This window comes from Palaemon carinicauda, chromosome 22 (assembly GCF_036898095.1).
Source record: "Palaemon carinicauda isolate YSFRI2023 chromosome 22, ASM3689809v2, whole genome shotgun sequence".
NCBI lineage: Eukaryota > Metazoa > Arthropoda > Malacostraca > Decapoda > Palaemonidae > Palaemon > Palaemon carinicauda.
In genome coordinates this window covers 36,875,558-36,896,081 of record NC_090746.1, presented here as the reverse complement: position 1 = coordinate 36,896,081, position 20,524 = coordinate 36,875,558, and the positions used below count along the sequence as shown (strand labels likewise).

General features: G+C 38.7%; 1 protein-coding gene and 1 long non-coding RNA gene across 3 annotated transcripts in view; one reads left to right on the top strand and one right to left on the bottom strand.

Moving 5' to 3' along the window:
• The window catches only part of LOC137616409 (broad-complex core protein isoforms 1/2/3/4/5-like), a 454,908-nt gene extending 440,667 nt beyond the window's left edge, over positions 1–14,241 (top strand). Inside the window, exon 8 of one of the 2 annotated variants that reach the window (XM_068346136.1) lies at positions 13,896–14,241. In XM_068346136.1, coding sequence (XP_068202237.1) covers positions 13,896–14,097 — 202 coding nt within the window. In that variant the 3' untranslated portion in view covers positions 14,098–14,241. The remainder of the gene's footprint in view (positions 1–13,895) is intronic. The other variant, XM_068346146.1, reaches the window with a different exon arrangement.
• LOC137616410 (uncharacterized) overlaps positions 1–20,524 on the bottom strand; it is a 351,177-nt gene that overhangs the window by 152,641 nt on the left and 178,012 nt on the right. The window lies entirely within an intron of this gene.

Genomic DNA, 20,524 nt, shown 5'->3' with positions numbered 1-20,524 from the left:
CAAACACTGAGAAAACAACATAATTAAATTAAATCAACAAATGCAACAACTAAAATTACTGACAGAAAAAATGAGGTCGAACATGCACTTAAAGACATTCCAATACTTAATACAAGGTCAACCTCAAATGGATATGTTGTTGTAAATTTTGCAAATTTGAATATCAGAGAGGAAGCAGCAAACAAAATTTAGACATAGGTTCTCGACAGACGAAAAAAAACTGGAAAATTAATACCAAAAATAATGATATGCAATGTTTACAAAGATGAAGATGAAGTAGTAAATGCCTTTATTCTAAGAAATCGTTACCTGGACCAAATCCAAAATATGAAAGATAAGTGTAGTACTGAAAAAAAAAATGCTGCAGGTGGGACTACCCACTATAAATGTGATCCTGAAGTTCAGAATGCTATTCATGATAATGGGGACAAAGTTATGTTATGATGTGGTACTTATAACATACGTGATAGGTACCACGTGATCACCAGGTAGCACTGTCAGAGGTATGGACATCTTGAAAAAGATTGCAAGTCTAAGAATGATGATAAAGTCTGTGGGAAATGTTCAGGAAAACCTTCCACCAAGGAGTGTAATTCGCAAATGTATTAACTGCACAAAGTTGAACAAACCAAATGACCACATAGTAAATTCAAGAAATTGTAAAGCTTATGAATTGGAATTGAAAAGACTAGCAGAAAATACTAATCATGTGGCTATGTAAATATAAAATCTGTGGGTAATAAAACTATTCAAATTCAAGATTTAATAAACGGGAAATATTTGGACATACTAACATTATCTGAAACATTGATAAATAACTTTGACAAGGTTAAGATCACTGAAATAATGACCCCCCCCACCCCACAACTTTCACATTCCAAGAGAGGGTAGGTCTGGTGGTCGTGCCAGGCTCTTCATTCATAAAAGTTACTCAAATCTCAAACTGTTAAAAAGAACTAGTGTAACAAGCTTTGATTGTACAGAAATAAACTTTAAGCAAACAAAACAGAAAATTTTTAATTGCAACGGTTTACAAACCTCCAAAACATATGCCAGGATCTTCTTTGAAGAATTCAATGAACTCATCGAGATGTTTATCATGGAGAAAAATGAATTAGTTATTTGTGGAGACCTCAATCTTTGAATGGATGATGCATCAAATCCTGATGCTTTAGCATTTAGTGAGTTATTAAAATCATATCAATTGGTGAATAATGTCGACTGTGAAACTACTTTAACTGAACGAACAAGATAAAATGACAGTGGAGGCGCTGTAGAGAGTAGGGCTCCCCTGCTGTATAGGACTGAAAAAACAGCCATCAAAGTAAGTACTCGGTACTTCAGGTGGAAGTGGAGCTGGTAAAGAGACTGCTAGCTTAACTGCTTGCATCAACTCTGAGAACCATAAGGTGTCCTTTTGCAATTGAAGGAACACCTACCGAGACACTGCAAGTGTGTGCATACTGGTGACCTGACCTGCTCTGGCCGAACCCATAGTAGGGTAAACATGAACATGCGAGCATTCATGTTCATTAGCCAGACCTGGCCTGAGCAAACGTGAACGTGGATCAGCTACCAAGGTAGAATACACAGGTGCTCATGGGCGCAGTACCGAAGTACTGTAGTGTGACCAGCAAAGTGCACATCCAATACTGTGGTTATGCGAGCAGGTGATTGCTGGTGAAGTACTGATGTAGCTTTTACCTATGAAGGTCCACGTGCTACCGAAGTAGCATCAGATCATGAGTGTATATGCACTGACAAAGCAATGCGAGACAGGAACTCGCTAATTACGACCGAAGTCGCGAGTAGGCCTCCATCAGCGAGAGGAGCTTGCCCACCCACCTTGCTAAGTGGCTGGGTGCCCAACACTGCACAAGACTCTCTCGCTAATCTAGGGTCTACTAGCCTGCTTGCCTGAATTATGAATAAAAGATTTAAGTTCTCTGGTATCCTGACATCGAAGGTCATTGATGCCAATATCGTATATTATAAATAAAATCTAAAGGAATATTCAATTAAAACCAGAAAAGTAAATATGTTATAAAAGTTAAATAGCATTCAGAAGATCTGCTTCTGAAATAAATTTAAAAATGCCACTAGCATTGTACAACACATCATGTTCAAGGATCTTGGCAAGGATGAAACTGCCATCCTCACCCTGAGCCTCAAACAGATATCTATTTTTTTCTGTGCTATAAGTGGAGCATTCAGTCAACAAATGCCTCACTGTCAAGGTTATCAAACAGTCGTCGCAATAAGGTTGGTGTTGGCCAGCCAGCAGAAACTCATGTGTCATCCGAGTGTGACCAATGCGAAGACGACAAAGAGTAGTCTCCCATTTTCAGGGCATCATGTTAAATCTCCAAGAGGATATAACATTCACAATTTCTCTCATCTTATTTTCAGTTAAACTATCCCAATGCTGTTGACAATTATTATAAATAAAATTCATACTTGCCGGTAAAAAATCATTACAAAGAATGGGATACCTTCTTGGTAGCAACTCTGCTTCAGCATTCTTTTCCAGTGAAGCTGCCTCTTCATTTCCACACACACCTACATATGCCGGAACCCAGCAAAATCGAACTGTTATACCTTTCGGGCCATTAATTAAAATCCACTCTAAAATCTTTAAAACTATAGGAATACTGAAATTAAAACCTGCTTAAGCTTGAAGGACACTTCTTGAATCATTAAAAAAGGTAATATTGCCCTCCTCTTTTAACGCTATTTTCTCAATAGCGGTTAGTATGCGATATAGTTCAACAGTAAATATGGAAGATATTAGAGGAAGTGCACCTCTACAGTTAAAAGAACTACGATATACTAAAAAATCCAACGCCAGCATCAGATTTCAAGCTATCAGTATATATAAAAGTTGATTCCATATGTTTTTCAACATGTTCCATAAAAAGAAACCTCGCTTCTAATTCAGTCATGTTCTTCTTAACATCAATAAAATATTTACAATAAGATATCTCTGGTAATTTCAACGGAGGGGTTGATGATATCTTAAGTGGAAGCACCTTACTTCTAATTATATGAAGACTATTTAATAATTATTTCACCCGAAAATCATAAGGTGCAACTCAAAAGTATGTTGAGTGCTTTAAAAGGCTTGCAGTCTGAAAGGCTAAAGAATTAGGGAGTCTTTGCAACCTAAACCAATATTGAACAATAGAAGACTTTCGGTAAAGGTCTAAAGGTAATTCTCCAGCAGCAACAAGGAGACTTAGGATAGGTGAAATTCTATACCCTCTTGTTGACAATCTAATATCAGCATGCTGTATAGAATCTAATATCTTTAATCGGCTTGGGGTGGCTGAAGAGTAAATTTCACACCCATAACTAATTTTTGAAAAATTTAAGGCCTTGTATAATCTTAAAATAGTTTTGCGGTCTGCCCAATGATGTAAGGAACAATACTTTTAAAAGATTCAGAGCTTCAAGACATTTAGCTTTTAATGCCTTTAAGTGAAGAACCCATGTAAGCCTACAATAAAAAATCAATCCTAAAAATTTAGCTTCACTTACGCATGGGATCCGTTGACCTTTCATGTATATATCCGGGTCTGGATGTACTCCCGGATACAACAGAAATGGACTATAGTAGTTTTGCTTGTCAAAAACTTAAACCCATTCATATCAGCCCACTGAATAATTTTGTCAATTAAGAGTTGTAGTTTTATCACAACCATTGCCTTTCTGGTTCCAACAAATGATATAGAGAGATCATGAAAAATCTATGTGAAATAAATGATTGAATGAACAATGGTAGCCATCATTGAAATCTCAAATTATGATAGGTTTTAAGTATAATATATCTCCATGTAGTATCGAATGCCTTTTCAAGGTAAAAAAAAAAACTGTTACATGGTGCTATTTGGAAGCAAAGGCTTCACAAATAGAGGATTCCAGGCGTATCAGCACATCAGTCGTTGAGGGAAATTTTCTTGATCCACACTGGATAGGTGATGAAATACCTTTCTCTCCCAGGTACCACATCAGGCTGGCATTGACCATCTCCATAATCTTACATGGCACCAGCCACCCGTTGAGATCCTACCGCTTGAGAGTTATGGGGTCCTTTGACTGGCCAGACAGTACTACATTGGATCCTTCTCTCTGGTTACTGTTCATTTTCCCTTTGATTACACACACACAGAATAGTCTGGCCTATTCTTTATAGATTCTCCTCAGCCCTCACACACCTGACAACACTGAAATTACCTAACAATTCTTCTTCACCCAAGGGGTTAACAACTGCACTGTAATTGTTCAGTGGCTACTTTCCTCTTGGTAAGGGTAGAAGACTCTAGCTATGGTAAGCAGCTCTTCTAGCAGAAGGACACTCCAAAATCAAACCATTGTTCTCTAATCTTGGGTAGTGCAATAGCCTCTGTACCATGGTCTTCCTCTGTCTTGGGGTAGAGTTCCCTTGCTTGAGGGTACACTCAAGCACACTAATCTATCTTAATTCTCTTCCTCTTGTTTTGTTAGGTTTTTATAGTTTATATGAGGATTTTTTATTTTTGTTATTACTGTTCTTAAAATGTATTTTTCCTTGTTTCCTTTCCTCAATGGGCTATTTTCACTGTTGGGGTCCCTAGGCTTATAGCATCCTGCTTTTCCAACTAGGGTTGTAGTTTAGCAACTAATAATAATAACAATAATAATAATAAGCAAGATGTCAATGCACTTGGTCAATAGTTTGCAGCTAAAAACCTTTCACTACCAGGTTTTAAAAAGGCTAAAATAATAGGTAGTTCCCAAACACTTGGATAACTATGATCATGCCATATTCCGTTAATGATGCTTAAAATAAATAACTGTGTATTAATAGGTTCATGTTTAATCATTGCGTACGGAATTCCATCGGGTCCAGTGGCAGTTGTGGTGGGATGCACAAAAAACAACCCCCCCCACCCTTGAACACTCTAAACAGACAAATTGTCCCGTTACACAAACATTCCCTTCACGTTATCAACTGGACTATTGAACTCAGGAGACAGTAAAACTCAACATGGCTTTAAAATTATATTTCTTACAACTAAAACACTTAAAACAAAAATCCTGCATTCAAAATAAGCTTAAAACTTAAAAACTATAATCCTTAAAACTAAATTAATAAATAGGAACAACATTCAAGAAAAACTAATAACACTTAAAGCTAAATAAAAAAAAATGGCAACAATACTCCATCAAAAAAAAAAAAAAAAAAAAAAAAAAAAAAAAAACTAGCAAAACTTAAATTAACCTCACACTAACAACAAAATATGTGTGTTTATATAATATATTATGTTGACACCAACACAAAGCCCAATTGTCTTTCATGGCACACTAGCACAGTTATGTGGTTAACAGTCCACTTTGTGGCAATTTGCAACACCTACCGCCCTGATTGGGGTCGTGGTTATCATCATCATCATCATAATCATCAACAACAATGAAAGTTTAATTAGTCCGAGTCATCAACAATTATGCAATTCTGATTGATTGATTGATTGATTTAAAGTTTTCAGGCATCCTGTCATCTAAGGTCATTGACGCCGATATCATTTATTCTATATAAAAATTAAAAGAATATTCAATTAAAACCATAAAAGTTGAATGTCACTATAGAAGTTAAATAGTTTTCAGAAGACCTGCTTCTGAAATAAATCTAAAAATGCCGCTCGCATAGTAGGACACATCATGTCCAAGAATCTTGGCAAGGATGAACATGCCACCCTCACCTTGAGCCTCAAATAGAGAACTATTTCTTAAATATGTAATTCAGAGCAGTCGTATCAAGTTCCTTATCATAAGCCAGGTCAATTCCAATTGCAAATAAAAAAAGAAAAAACATTTACGAACACTCCTAGCTAACTAAACTATCGCACTATAATCAAAGATAAATAATAAAATTTCTATCATTTGGAATCACTCCTAGCAAATAGATAAAAAAATGTACTTACTGTAGAAATAAATACAGCATTCACTTCCACGCTGATCGAATAATATAAAATAAATCCAGCACTAAAATCACAGAGAACTGCCTCTAGCTGCAGTCAAATAAAAAAAGCATTCGCTCAAGACATTCACCACTAGCATTCCCCTATCTCTCATTCTCGCGTTCGTCATACTTTCTTTTACATCACCTAACGAAAACTCGCACACACTATAGGTAACATTCATACTCAGCCAAGTTTCATCTGTATTAACACATTTATCTTCCATACTCACCTGTACATTTACACCATTGTCATGCCTAGTCTGATTCTTACATATACCTATAAATTTTTTTTTCTCTCTCTCTCTCTCTCTCTCTCTCTCTCTCTCTCTCTCTCTCTCTCTCTCTCTCTCTCTCTCTCTCAATTTGGCAAACAGGCAAAAAAAAAAAAAAATATAAAACGAAGATAAATCCTCCACACAGCATCATTACGAGTAGCAAGTGCAGAATCAAATTCTCTTTCAGTAAAATTTAAAATTTTCTTTTCTACAATGTTCATATACTGGTGAACAGGAGCTGCTACATACTTGCATGACACATTTAAGAAATGATCAGCCAAGGCAACGCTAACTTCATTTGCTTCAGTCACATACTGACCTTTCGCCTTCAACGCTGGTGTTCTACTATTAATGGAGGAAACAAACGACATCCAAGACTGGTGCATAGCATCTTTCATTGCACAACAGAACTATGCTCTACATTTCTTCTATATTATTAAGTTCTCCTCTGTAATGTGTCTACGCAATTGAGTCAAAGATTTTCTGGTGGCTCTGTGCAAGGCAGTTAGTTCTGAGGACCACCAGGGGACTGGTCGCCGTTTGAATAACCCTGTGGTTATTGGAATTGAATTTACTCCTGCTGTATGTAGAGTTCCATTCAATAAGTCTATGACATCATCTACACTTTGATATTGTTCTGCACTCCCTTCAATATCACTCACCTCCTGAAATTTATTCCAGTCCGCCTTGTCAAGGTTCCACCGTCGCGATCTCCGCAAGGGTGGACCATTGTTCATATTTATAATAATTGGAGCATGATCACTAGTATGCCAATCTACTAACGTTCTCTATTCAAAATCAAGAAGGCAGTTAGCACTTGTAACTGAAAGGTCAATGCAATATGATAGGGTACCTGTCTGAACATGGAAGTGTGTAGGCTTTCCTGTATTAAGAAGCCCAAATCTTCATTTTCCACAATTGATGAAATAATATTGCCCCTTGTGTTTGCTAGAGCATCGCCCCATGAAAGATGTCTACCATTAAAACCTCCCAGTAAGAGAAAAGGTTGAGGGAGTTGTTGAATCACCTCTAATAAATTAACATATGAGATATTGTCATTTGGAGGCAAGTAAGAGAACAAATGGTGTATTTTCTTCCTATATCAATCTGTACAACCTTTGCCTACAGAGGTGTACGAATAGATAACGTAATTTTGGGAACATCTCGACGAACATATATAAGACTTCCGCCATGGCTCCCTACTCGTTGATCATGTGGTGTCCTGTAGCTGATATTTTCACGAGGACAAGGAGTATTATCATCAAGTTTGCTCTCCTGTAGACATATAATTATGAGGGAGTGCTCATGAATAAGGAGCTTAAGTTCTTCATACTTAGCCCTCAGACCTTAACAGTTCCACTGTAAAATTGAGGAGAAAAATCAAGTTTATTTTAAGGAAGATTCCTTAGAAGTCTTCCTATCAGATTTTTTTTTTTTTTTAAATGATATAAGTCTCTGATACTCTTTTTGGAAAAGGTCTTGCTAAGCTTTGTTTAAGGTTTATCTTAGCAGCCTTATTTATTTGTCGAGGGGGATGGTGCACCTAGACATTAATCTTTGATATATTTAAATTTTTTGGGAGTTCATCATCTTTTTCAGAAACAATATCATACTTATTTGCTATCGGAATTTTTGTATTTCTTGTTGGAGGGGAGAGAGATGGTGGTCTACCTCTTTTTTTATTAAAAGTTGGAGTATTAGGATTATATACATCCTTCATGACCAGTACATCCAGTAGCTCTCGAGCATACGATTCCTCCCCTAGATCTGTCAATGATGCTGCCCGAGATGAGAGCTTTGGCCTGTTCATCCGAGGTGTGGCAGACATAGAGGAAGGAGGTGGTGCCTTTTTAAATTAGAAGGCTTGGTAACAGCCTTAGATGGTGATTCAGCAATAGGATACTTTACATTAACTGGTCTAACTGGTGTTACCATTTTTCCATGATGTCCAGCATCCTTAGATTCTAAGGCCTTGGCGTAACTCTTGGTTTTTGTTAGAAGTCGCCAAGCATATCCCACACTGCTATGCTCTGCATCCGACTTCTGAACGCCTGCTTCTTCTGATTGATATTGAGAATATTTCCTGTTGGTTGGCTTGTGATTCTTGCTAGAATTAGTGCACCTTGTAATGTTACTGCAGGATCCATGCTCAGGATCAGAACAATTGTCACAGATCTTTACACTTTTACGTAACCTAGATGGTTGAACAAATTTGAAACAATTTAAGCACTGCAATGGTTTCTGTTTATACAGGCGAACTGGTATTCTCTCATTTTCGATGTATATAAGAGAGGGTACATCATGGCCTTCAAAAGTGAAAATACTCAAAGAAGTTCTAGGAATCTTTCGAGCCATCTAAATTTCTTTTGGGAACATATCTATTTCATCCTCGCTAAAATCATATAGGTCTTTGTTAAAAATTACTCCTCTTCCATAAGTATATTTCAAATGTGGTTTGATATCCACCATGAGATTTTCTTCAATTTTGATATCATTTAACATAAAAGATTGTGTTCAAGATCTGGCATGAATCAAGATTGATTTCTTGCCAAATCTAGAAATGTTTCCACGCTCTATGTTACCCACTTTTCTTTGTATTATCTTACTAAATTTAAAGTAATTAGATTCTTCGGCCTTGGATGTTGCAATTAGCCACATTGGTGGCTTAGGCTTTCTTTTTTATATTGGATTTACTTTGGTGTCAGTAGACTCACTCTGACACCAGTCACTGGGTCAATATACATCCATGTTACCAGGAACTGCATTGTATAGGACTCTGGTAATCTCACAATTACTAACTTTTATTTTGGAAATGTTACAAACTGCTTTGAAAGGTTCCTCATGATTGCTGAAGGAGATCCATGCTTCCCATTTCTCATTATTTTCTTTGAATTTCTTTCTTATTTCACAAATTTTACTGTATAGTTTAAAAACCATCCACAATGCTTCATAATGGTAATTTATTGGTATATCACATAGGTGGATGACCTTTAATTTTCCTTACATTTCCATCAACTTTCTGAGCATTTGAAGTTCGGCCTCTATTAGTTCCTTGGTCGTCAACAGAATTTTCCTTAATTAGACTTGCAGAGGTCGTTAATAGTGTGGGTGGCAAGTGAGCATATCCATCCAGGGGAGCTTTATCCATAAAGGTTTGATTTGTATTTGTTTCATTTACCTGCTCGAGAATATTAAGGCATCATGTGTTGGAAAGGAAATTTGCACTCTCCACTATGGGCATAATGAGAGTATACTTCCCAGATGGTTCACTCCATACCCTACCCGAAGGATAGCATCAAAACAGATAAAAGAGGCACAGATGTAAGCTCAACCTGCTTGTTAGGACTGAGACCAAGAAACTATGGAATCATCCTCCCCATATCTGTAATGATGGGCTTCCGCCCAGAAGCAGAGAATCCCATCCCAAACATTAGATCCCCCTGGATTCCGAAGATCCAACCCTTGAGAATAGTTCTGCTAAAAAGGTCCACACCATCTTCGGGATGGCTGAGATCATCCAATACTCTCACAAATAACTTTGAATGCAAATACCTCCTACCCGCGACACCTCCCACTCATCGAAGCAGGCAGCAATAATGGATGTAGAAACATCTACGCCAGCGGCAATAACAGATGTAGAAACATTCATGCCATTAAAAAAATATAGAAAAATAAATAAATGAATATATACATATATGTACATATATACACATAAATATATATACTGTATATATACATATATATATGTGTATATATTATATATATATATATATATATATATATATATTTATATATAAATATATGTGTATATATATATTTATTTATATATAAATATATATATATATATATATATATATATATATATATATTTATATATATATATCTATATATTTATATATATACATATATATTTATATATATATATATATATTTATATATATATATATATATTTATATATATGTATATATCTATTCATATATATATATATATATTCATATATATACATAAATATATATACATATATATATAAATATATATATATATATATATATATATATGTATATAAACATACATATATATATGCATATATATATTTATATATATATTTATATATATATTTATATTTATATATATATATTTATTTATATATATATATTTATATATATTTATATATATATTTATATATATATATATATATATATATATATATACATATATATATATAAATATATATATATATATATATATATATATATATATATATACATAAATCTATATATATATATATATATATATATATATATATTTATATTTATATAAGTATATATATATATATATATATATATATATTTATGTATATATATAAATATATATATATATATATATAATATATATAAATATATATATAAATATATATATATATATATATATATATATATATTGAGAAATTTTACTCAGAGTTGGAATAGCAAGACAAATGAAAGTTTATAGAATTAGGAGGTCAGTGTAATATTCAGAAGAAGAATAAGATGAGACAGAGAAATTTAGATTCGAACTGGAGGAGCAATTTCCCCTGAGTTCAAGAGCCCTTTTGCCCGTAACAATGCTTCAACAAGAAAACAATATTTCGCATTGAAGCAAGATGACTTCGACAAGGCTGAATAATGTGGGATCCATCACGAACACTCATCTGCGCACCCATACGAGATTGGCAATATACCCTATGCGCTCCTGTAGGAGGAGACACAAGCTCATGTGATGTCGAGTAAGGCAAGGTGGTTTTTCTTTTTCACTGGTTAACAAAGGAAAAAGCAGGCTCTTCCTTGTGAAGAGAAGACGCCCTAGGCACAGGACCCGAAGGACCTGGCCTCACAAACTGCAAAGCATCCTGTTGTGTCGTACGAACAAGATAGTAAGGGGCGGGAACTGTGAAGTCTCCTGACTCATCATCTCACTCTCAAGAGCAATGATCCGAGCTGGAAGAAGGCCTGGAATAATCCAGTTCTCGTTTCTTTATCCCCTGAGGGGGAGACCACTCAAGTGAGGAAGCCTTCACTTATGAACAAGGTGCCTGACCTGGATTGTGAAGCTAAAGGCTTCATGCGCTGTGGGCCCTCAGAGCAGTGAGCCAACTCAATCTGAGATTGTGCAGTGCACTCAGCAATCTTATAAGACTGACATTGGTCAGCTTCTAGGTTTGCCTCATACGGCTCGCCCACCTGGTCACTCAGAAGGGTACTAGGCTGCCACTGTTTTCATTAATACACTGGAGCTGCAGGAACGATGTGTGCCATAGCAGAGGCAAAAAATGCTGCAGCTGGGGACACGAGATGCTCAGAGGGTCACTCACCCCAGAGTCTCAAGAGGGAAGACCGAGGTCAACCCTAGGGAGGGAGATGTGCGCTCCCACTGTGCCTTCACCTGAAGCACCTCAGCCAGTTGTTCCTTCATGGGAGAACCCGAGAATCTCAAGGACGACCAGAACTGATGCATGGTGTTGGCAGACAGAGGGAAATGGCACCACTTTGCTAGGGGAAGCGGCAGGGCATTCAGAAAAGAAAGGTTGTCCGGGAGTCAATTGGCCACCACTCTTACTCGATCGTCCTCCAGAGGAGACCGAATGAGCAGAATCAATGTTGAGGAAACGAGATGGCGAAGTAAACATTTGGTATGTCTTAAACTACGAGAAATACCACAAAGGCTAAAAATCCCTTTTGGACTTCTTTTTCTGGCACCTATAAAACCACACTCCTTGGGGGATGGCCAATCCCTACAATCACTACACAGTAACCACTATGAACAGACACGACGTCTGCATACAAAGCAAAGGGCATGGGGATCCGTGTCCACGGCCGCCATAAAAGTACCGCAAGGGCCTTCTATGCTAGGACAAATCCGTATAACAGCAATCCCAAATAATCACACCTGAAAAGACAAAGATTTGTCAAAGTAACAGCCAGTTCTAAATATAGATTAACGGGGGAGAGCAAGATGCATGTCTGCACTCCAGCGAGCCAAAAGCAAAGTGACATCATTTCACTATAAGTGTGAGAGCGGGGTAGCTGGTCTGTCTCCCGCTAATTAGCGGCAAGCTTCATAACTTATTAAAAGTCTTTTGGCTAGTTCAGCTTCACTGAAGTAATATTCTCATATAATAAAGAATGAAAGGTTTGTAGGAGGCGTCGGAACAAATCACTTTTAATAAGGGGAGCGCAGGGGAAAATCTCTCTCTCTCTCTCTCTCTCTCTCTCTCTCTCTCTCTCTCTCTCTCTCTCTCTCTCTCTTCTGTCATTACTGGCAAATACTTTATGCGTGTCAAACCATTAAATATCTATCATGAGGTGGAGGAAAAGGGTTGAACTACGGTATAATCTGTCTTTACTGTTAAGGAATTTAAGGTTTTCTGATTATTTTGTCATATAATTATAGAATTTCGTAGGATCTTTTAGAGACATGCAAATCTGTTCATTATTAACCAAGGTAAAAGAAGCATCAGCCATGAAGGGCAGGAAAGCCAATCTGTATAAAATACAGTAATACCATTTAATTACACAGGAAGGCAACTCTTGACCCAAGGCTGGTGTTTGGCCTACTTGGTTTTATTTTGAATGAACTCCTGTGTATTGAATATATCCGGAAATATAATTGAGATTAAATTCAAAAGTTTTTATTATTACGTGCATTATGTATTTACTTCTTTTTTATTCTGGTATCTTAAGTATCATTACCTCTAATACGACATTGATTAGTTTTAGTGATATATTTCAAATTTTTAATTCCATGTGGTGTTATTGTTTCCATTATTTATTTACTTTAACTCCTTACTATAATAATACATACAGTAGCACTGACAACAGTCAGAGAAACTAAGTCGTTATGGGAAAATACATGATATTGTGACAAAAGTATAAATCATACAAAAATAAATGCATGGTAACTGAACTAGTGAAGTAAATTATCTTGCGGCTCTATAAATGCTACCTGGTCCGAAGTTTCCAATATTTTCCGCAAGGAAGTCGATCAGAAATGTTGCCAGAGGTACCTGGTTGATCTTAGCAATTAAAGATTTACCCACCATAAACGTACCATGTTCACGTCTGGTACAGTAAATACATCTGACCTACAGGCTACCATCAGCAGGCCGTCAAACCCACCTAATCTGTATACTTGCTCATGTACGAGTTTGAGTACCGACCATGATTTGCATCCAATCCAATACAGGACGGTAAGTGCGCCACCTAAAAATACGTGGCGCAACACGACAGATGTATCAACATCCCGGGTTTTACTTCGCAAGCCCTAAACTTCGAATTTTTTGGTTCCCAACTATCATTAAACCCTCTTACGAGAGAAAACAAGAGCAAGATACGGGAATGTGTGATCCTAGCTTAATAGGAGAGTAGGTTGCATTCGAGTACCTTCCATCCTTTAATTACCTGCTTACCAAGCTTCAGTAAACATTTCCAGCTAGAGGTGGGAATAGCCTTACTGTACATAAAAACAACGGTGTGTATGCTTGTAGAAACAAACGAGTTGCAAATTGTTATTTTATAATGAATATCTCATTCCCCTCAGTAATATTTAAATGTGGCAAAATCTAAGGTAACTTTTTTATATACAGGAACTTGAAACAACACTTAATCAGTACGCACAAGATGACACCAGATGAAGCAGGAGGCATTGTAAAACGATACAATCTGGAATTACTCATGGAGGAGCCCAACATTCAACATTTACCTCAAGCTCCTCTCTCCAGTTTGTCAACCATTCCATCATCACCAATACCTTTATTACCAAATCTTTTACCTGTTTCTTCGCCTTGAGCTATTTTAACCAAATACCCTGTAGTGTCATAACTAAAGAGACTTCTTGTAATATTTTACTATTTTCATAAACACATGCTAATACAAAAACATAATCGATGTGACCACTGTATGTCCGAATAATATTACTGTATTTAACAAATTTGCAGCATTCAGTTTAGTCATATACAGGTAATATGGCATGAATGGCGTACAATGCTGTATAATGAAAATCATGAGTCAGCTCTTTGGGGACTAAATATATTTCTTATTCAAAAAAAAAAAAAAGAAAAAAAATACTGACCAATCAAATCATTTACCCTTACAGTTCCTACTATGTTTAAATACTTGACTATAAGCTTATTGTTGTTAAAAATGTCAAAGCAATTGCTAATAATATGCAAATGTATTTCGGTAATGCAAAATCTTCAAATACATACACCAACTTACCCATACAATAACAAGTTTCCTTGGTCAGCTATTAGATTTTCAGCAATATATATCTCTGGCATCAATAATAATGTTACAGGCTTAGTGCTTCCAATTAAAATGGTTATTACTAAGCTATTGTATAGCAATATTGAAGTAATCCCAAAGTTATGCTGAATAAACATTTAAAGTAGGTCTATACCTATGGAATATGAATAATCTGATTTGCCAAAGAATCAGTTCCCACATGATTGAACTTTAACAATACATTATTGTATTTGGTAAAGGATTTAAACAAGTACAATCTATTGAAAGGTGCTATGTTTTATATATATATATAGTATACTGTAATATATTAGAGTACAATCTCTCAATAATAGACTCTTAAAGATTTTAAGTATATTGATGCAAATATTGTTATCAGGTGCTCATATTCTTTAAAGCACTTTTTGGGTAGTTTTTTTAGGACGTACACAAAGCAACGATCTGTATTACTTAAAAATGATAATTTGAAATAACTTATTTTTCCTTACTATACAAACCTGAAGCTCTTTTCAAAGGAGTATTATTTTAACACTAGCTGAAATCAGAGTTTGCGAGGTGTAACTACCCTCCACTCATTACCAGGAGGACAGGTAGCAGGAGTAACCTACCACCCTACTCACACCAGCACTAGTAAAAACCGTCACTTAGCAATTGCGGCAGGACTTCTGGGGGTAGGTAATGGCAGGACCAGTATGTTTAAAGAGCTTCAGGTTTGTATAGTTATGAAAAACACAAATGATTTCAAATTTGTTATTTTTTCTGGCACTAGATACAAACCTTACGCTTTTACATAGGAGACTCACCACATGGTGGGTGGAAGTCCGTAAACCAACTTACTGGAGACTGTCCCGGGATGTCCCTCTTGTGATACATACAAGCTGTTTAGAGGGAACCCTGACACCCCATGATCCATAAAGGATGACGGCCTTGGTAATTGGTACTAAAGTAGAATTTAGAAATACAACTTAACCAGGTAAGCATAAACTTGGAGCTACATCCCTCACTTGACCTAGACATTGCCTGACCCCACCTCCCATGGATGACGGGGACATAACAAATACAGTACAGTATACATAAATATATTAGGTTGCGCAAAGAGCATGGTACCCATCTGTAGTTAGAGGAGGTCATCTTGCAGAATTCCTCAGATGCTGAGCCCCAAGAGAAGGGAAAAGGAAGTAGGAAGTTGCTAGTCACTCACACATCCATTCTAGTCTTACTCACGGGTAACATCTGCCCTCAACCAAATGCTATTTGTCCTTTAAGGGAGTTGAGGAGTTAGTTAACCAAATTTTGCGCAAACGACACAGGAACTAAGGTGGATGTGTCTATGTTTTTGTGGGTTATGTCTTGCAGGTAGTGGGCAGTGAACGTCTTTTGTAATTTTCACATGACCGCTTGTAACACCAGCCTCACAGATAAATTCTTTTTGAATGCTAGGCTTGTGTTCTTATACACCTGATGTTATGGGCACAGGACGGTGGCTGGAATTAATGTGGTCTTGAAGAATGCCTCTCTCAATCACCTCCTTATCCAGAAAAAAATGGAGTTCTTAGAAATCTTCCTTTTATTCTTCCCCTTTGCTGACAAAGAACCTGCTATTTTGCAGGTGGGCTCTTTAGGTCTCTTCAGATATCTCCTCAGCGCCATTACAGGACAGAATAACAGTTGATCTGAGTCATCTGTTACAGACCAGAGACTCTCAATCCGAACGGCCAGAATCTAGGATACGCTACAACCGAATTTTGAATCTTAGCTACAAAACCAAGCATTCCCTTGAATGGGGCGACATCATAGGACAGACCATGAAGTTCACTGACATTCTCTTCGTAGAAGCCAGGGCTAGATGGAAGACGGTCTCCAGAGTCAAGTCTCGATGTGAGGCTTGACGAAGAGGTTCACAATATCCCAAGGAGGTGGTCTGACTTCTGACGGAGGGCATGGGCACTCAAAATTTTATATGAGGAGAGACAATTCTGTCGAGGATGAAATGGCAACTTTATTCAGCTTGAATATGAGGCTCTAGGCAGAGCAATAGCCTTTAACAGCTAACATTGAAAGAAGTTTTTCCTCCCTGAGGTACACTACAGTAAAAGCTCCGCTATCATTGGAATAGTGGCATTGGGAAGAGCGATACCCCATCCATGACACCAGCCACAGACGGACCACTTTGCCTGATATACAGAGGCAGAGGACTCCCAGAGATATCCTGCAATTCTCTTCAAAACTGGTCTCAAAAAGCCCTTCTTTGCGAGCAGTTGCTGGATAACCTCCAGGCGTGAAGCTGAAGAGATGGAATTGCTCGCTGGAATATCTTTACATGTGGTTGTCTGAGTAGATAGGGAAGTGTGGGGAGCTATCTCAGTGTGTCTATGAGCAGATTTAGAAGGTCGGGAAACTATTCTGCATGATGCCACAGTGAAGCTATTAAGTCACAGATAGATCTTGAAATGCCCCGACTTCAAGAGCCTCCTTACTAGGCAGATGGGGGAACACATAGACATCCATCTTGTCCCAAGGATGTTGGAAAGCATCTTGCCAAAATGTCTGTGGGTCCGGTACTGGGGAGCAGTACACCGGAAACTTCCAGTTGAGGTATGTTGCAAACAGGTTGATTGTCAGCGAACTCCTCAAAGTCCAAACTTTGTTGGTTATCTGTTGTTCCAAAGACCATTAGGAACCTACTATCTGAGCCCTCCAGCTCGGATTGTCGGCCAGCAAATTCTTCCCTGGTATAAACAGGGCTGTAAGAGCTACCAAATTGTTTTCCGTCCACCTGAGGATTTCTGAAGTCAGCTAATATAGGGGCAGTGAAAAGGTACCTCCTTGTTTTTTTATGTGACACTAGCATTGTGTAGTCGCTTTTCAACATCACGGAGTGCCCTGAAAGGAGCCAATGGAAGTGCTTGGGGGGATAGAAAACCTGCCTTTATTTCCAGGAGGTTTATGTGGCACTGCTGTTTGGATTCGGACCATGATCCGGATATCGTGAGGTGCAATAGATGAGCCACAACCCTTCTTTTGAATCATCTGTGAAGAGCAACAAATCCTTGGGAGGAGAGAGGTCTACTCCCTGAGTAGGTTGGTTTCTGACACCGAAGTACTCTGTAGATCCAAGTGCTGAGACCAAAAGGTCTTCAGTTGCCACTGGAGAGATCAGATGCGGAGACAACCATTGGGGACTAGCTTCTCTAGAGAAGTTAAGTGCCCCAATAGCCTTTGACACTGATGTTTTTTCTCTTGAGAGATAAAAATCTGAACTTTCTCTTAGTCTCTGTATTAGTTTCTTGTACGGAAAGATCTTGCCTAGTTTGATCCCGATTCTAATTCCTTGATATACCTAGTCTTGCGATGGTTGCAGGTGAGACTTTTTGTAGCCTACCCTGATCCCCAGACCTTGGCCACATGTGAGAAATCTGTCTCGATGGAAGAGAAGGGACTACCCCGAGTCTGCCAGAATCAGTCAATCATCCAGGTATCAAAGCAAACAAAAGTCGTTCTTGTGTGTCTAGGTGGACTCTAAGGTGAATACCAGTGTGAACACCTGAGGTGCTGTGGACAGGCATAAAAACCACACCTTGAATTGGTATATCTTTCCTCCTAACATAAATCTTAGGTACTTCCTTGAGGATGAATGAATGGGGATCTGTAAGTAAGCATTCTTGACTTGAAGTCCTGAAGTCTGAAAGCCTGTCTGACTGTTTGGGCCATCTACATCTTGAACGGAGTCTGACGTATGAACAGTTCAATGTTGAGAGGTCGACGACTGGTCTCCAGCCCACCGAAGCCTTTTCAACCAGAAATAAGCAACTGTAGAAGCCTGGGGACCCTTCCGGGACCTCCTGAATAGCGTCCTTTTCTAGCATGGTCTAGACTTCAGCCCGTAGAGCCTGTTCCTTCGCGAACCCACTCGTGTAGGAATTCGACATGGTTTGATATGGGGTCAGAGGAGGGAGAGAGTTTGTGAAGGAGACGATGCATCCCTCTCTTAATATGGAAAAAGACCATCTCTGCCATTTGCGCTTCAGGCATTCCCCTACCGTTAGATTGGTTTGGGGAATGCCCTACCTAGCAGGAATGTCTTTGACTTTCTCCTACCTCCTTTGCCTCTCCAGGCACCACCAAGTCGAAAGAGCTGTCTAAGGGCTTGTGTCTGAGCGGATTGCTTTACCTGGAAGTTGTTCCTCTTTGACCCTTGAACGTCAGCCATAGAAGATCTCTGCAGTGGAGATACTGTTGAGTGGGAGTATGAGGTGATCGCCCTAAGGAGGTGGGAGTCACGACATGCTTTCCTCCATCTGTCTGCGACAGCCTCAATGTCCTCCACATGGAACAATTAAGGGCCACTTAAGGGGGCGTTATGCAGCCTCATTGCTTCTATCTTCAGGACCTGCCTCTGGAATTTTGAGACCACCGCAGCGCGATGTCTCAAAACTGAGTTGAGCCAGTGCTTAGCGAAGTTCTCCCTCAAGAAATCATGAGTCCAGTGCCCCGAAAGGAGGAATGCTAGCAGCCATTTCTTCCTCTGAGGGGTGGAGAGATCTTTGTTCTTAACAAGAAAGTCTACTGCCCCTAACCAGAAATCTAGCCATGAAGTGGCTTGCAAGGAACATCTTGTAACCCTCTCCATGTTGGCAGTATCACCCACAGAGAAATGTATTTGTAGAGTTGCCAGATTAGCCTAATAAGAATTGTGTCAAAGGTAGAATTGCCGGGTCTAATGGTAGAGGAGACGGTTTGTTCTCTACCATCTCATAGTACTTCCTTTGCCAGACATTTAGTGAAGGAAGCAACAGAGAGGAGTCGACCGAATGAAGTGATCTGGAGGTTCCTGCCACTTGGGGGTAAGCTCTCTTCTTCACAGCTTTAACAACCCCCCCCCCAAACTTTGACCAATGTAAAGCTACCTTAAGTCTTGGTTGGCCTCGGCATATTACAGAAGAGGTCCAGGACCTGATCCTGATCCCCTAGATTATTAACCTTCCTCATGCAAGCGAGAACTTTTGAAAAGAGACGATCTGCATCCTTTTGCTTTACGGGTGATATCTTGGGGCTGGCGGATGCTGGCAGCGGTCTGTCGGGATGTCCTGAGAACTTTCTAAAAGATTTGCCCCCTTTGCTCTAGGGGTGATATCTTGGGGCTGGCGGATGCTGGCAGCGCTCCGCCGGGATGTTCTGAACCATTGTCAAACGGTTCTTTCTCCTCCAAGCTGGCATCCATAGCAGCCTGAGTAGGGTCGAGGTCATCAACTGAGTTCCTTTAGCCCAAGGAATGTGCCTTCAGAGGGAGACCACTGTGCTCCGGTCTTACGGAGGCAGATGCTGGAAGCGACAAATGTTCTTATTGAGTAATGGGGAGATCGACATGAGAGGGAAAACCTCCTCTCTTTTGTGAGGGAATGCACTGTTTCTCTCGCAAAATAGATCTCGTAGATGGCGAGCATTGGCAAGGCGAGTACTGATAGCCTGAGCGTGAGTTATTGTCATTTTGCACAGTACAGTCAAATTCTACCTGTGCGCCTTGATCTACCCGAGTGCAGGGCGCATCGATGTGGTAGTGTGTATTGAAGTGGTAGCGCTCTTCTTTGCTCTAGACAAAGTGTCTAGGACATGTGCATCCAGATGAATAGACTTGCTAGAGGGACCAATGCAAGTCGCATTAGCATGTGAGCTTAACTTGTGTGCTTCTAGATGAAGAGACTCACTGTGAGGAGTGCATGTCTGGAATGAGAAACTCACTGGAAGCACTGCGAGTAGCAACAGAGCAGTCGCTTCTACCAGCAGAAGAGTTCGCCCTTCCATCGTAGAGTGCACAACTCTGCGCAAGACTTGTCTGCCAATACTTGCTCAGCCTGTTTATTTACTACCATGTAAAGGAGAGAAACTCTCCTACTCGCCATTTCTGTAAGGGAGAGGAAGAGCAGCTGGTTGCTACTCGCTTATGCACAGACAGCAAATCAGGTTTCTCCTTATG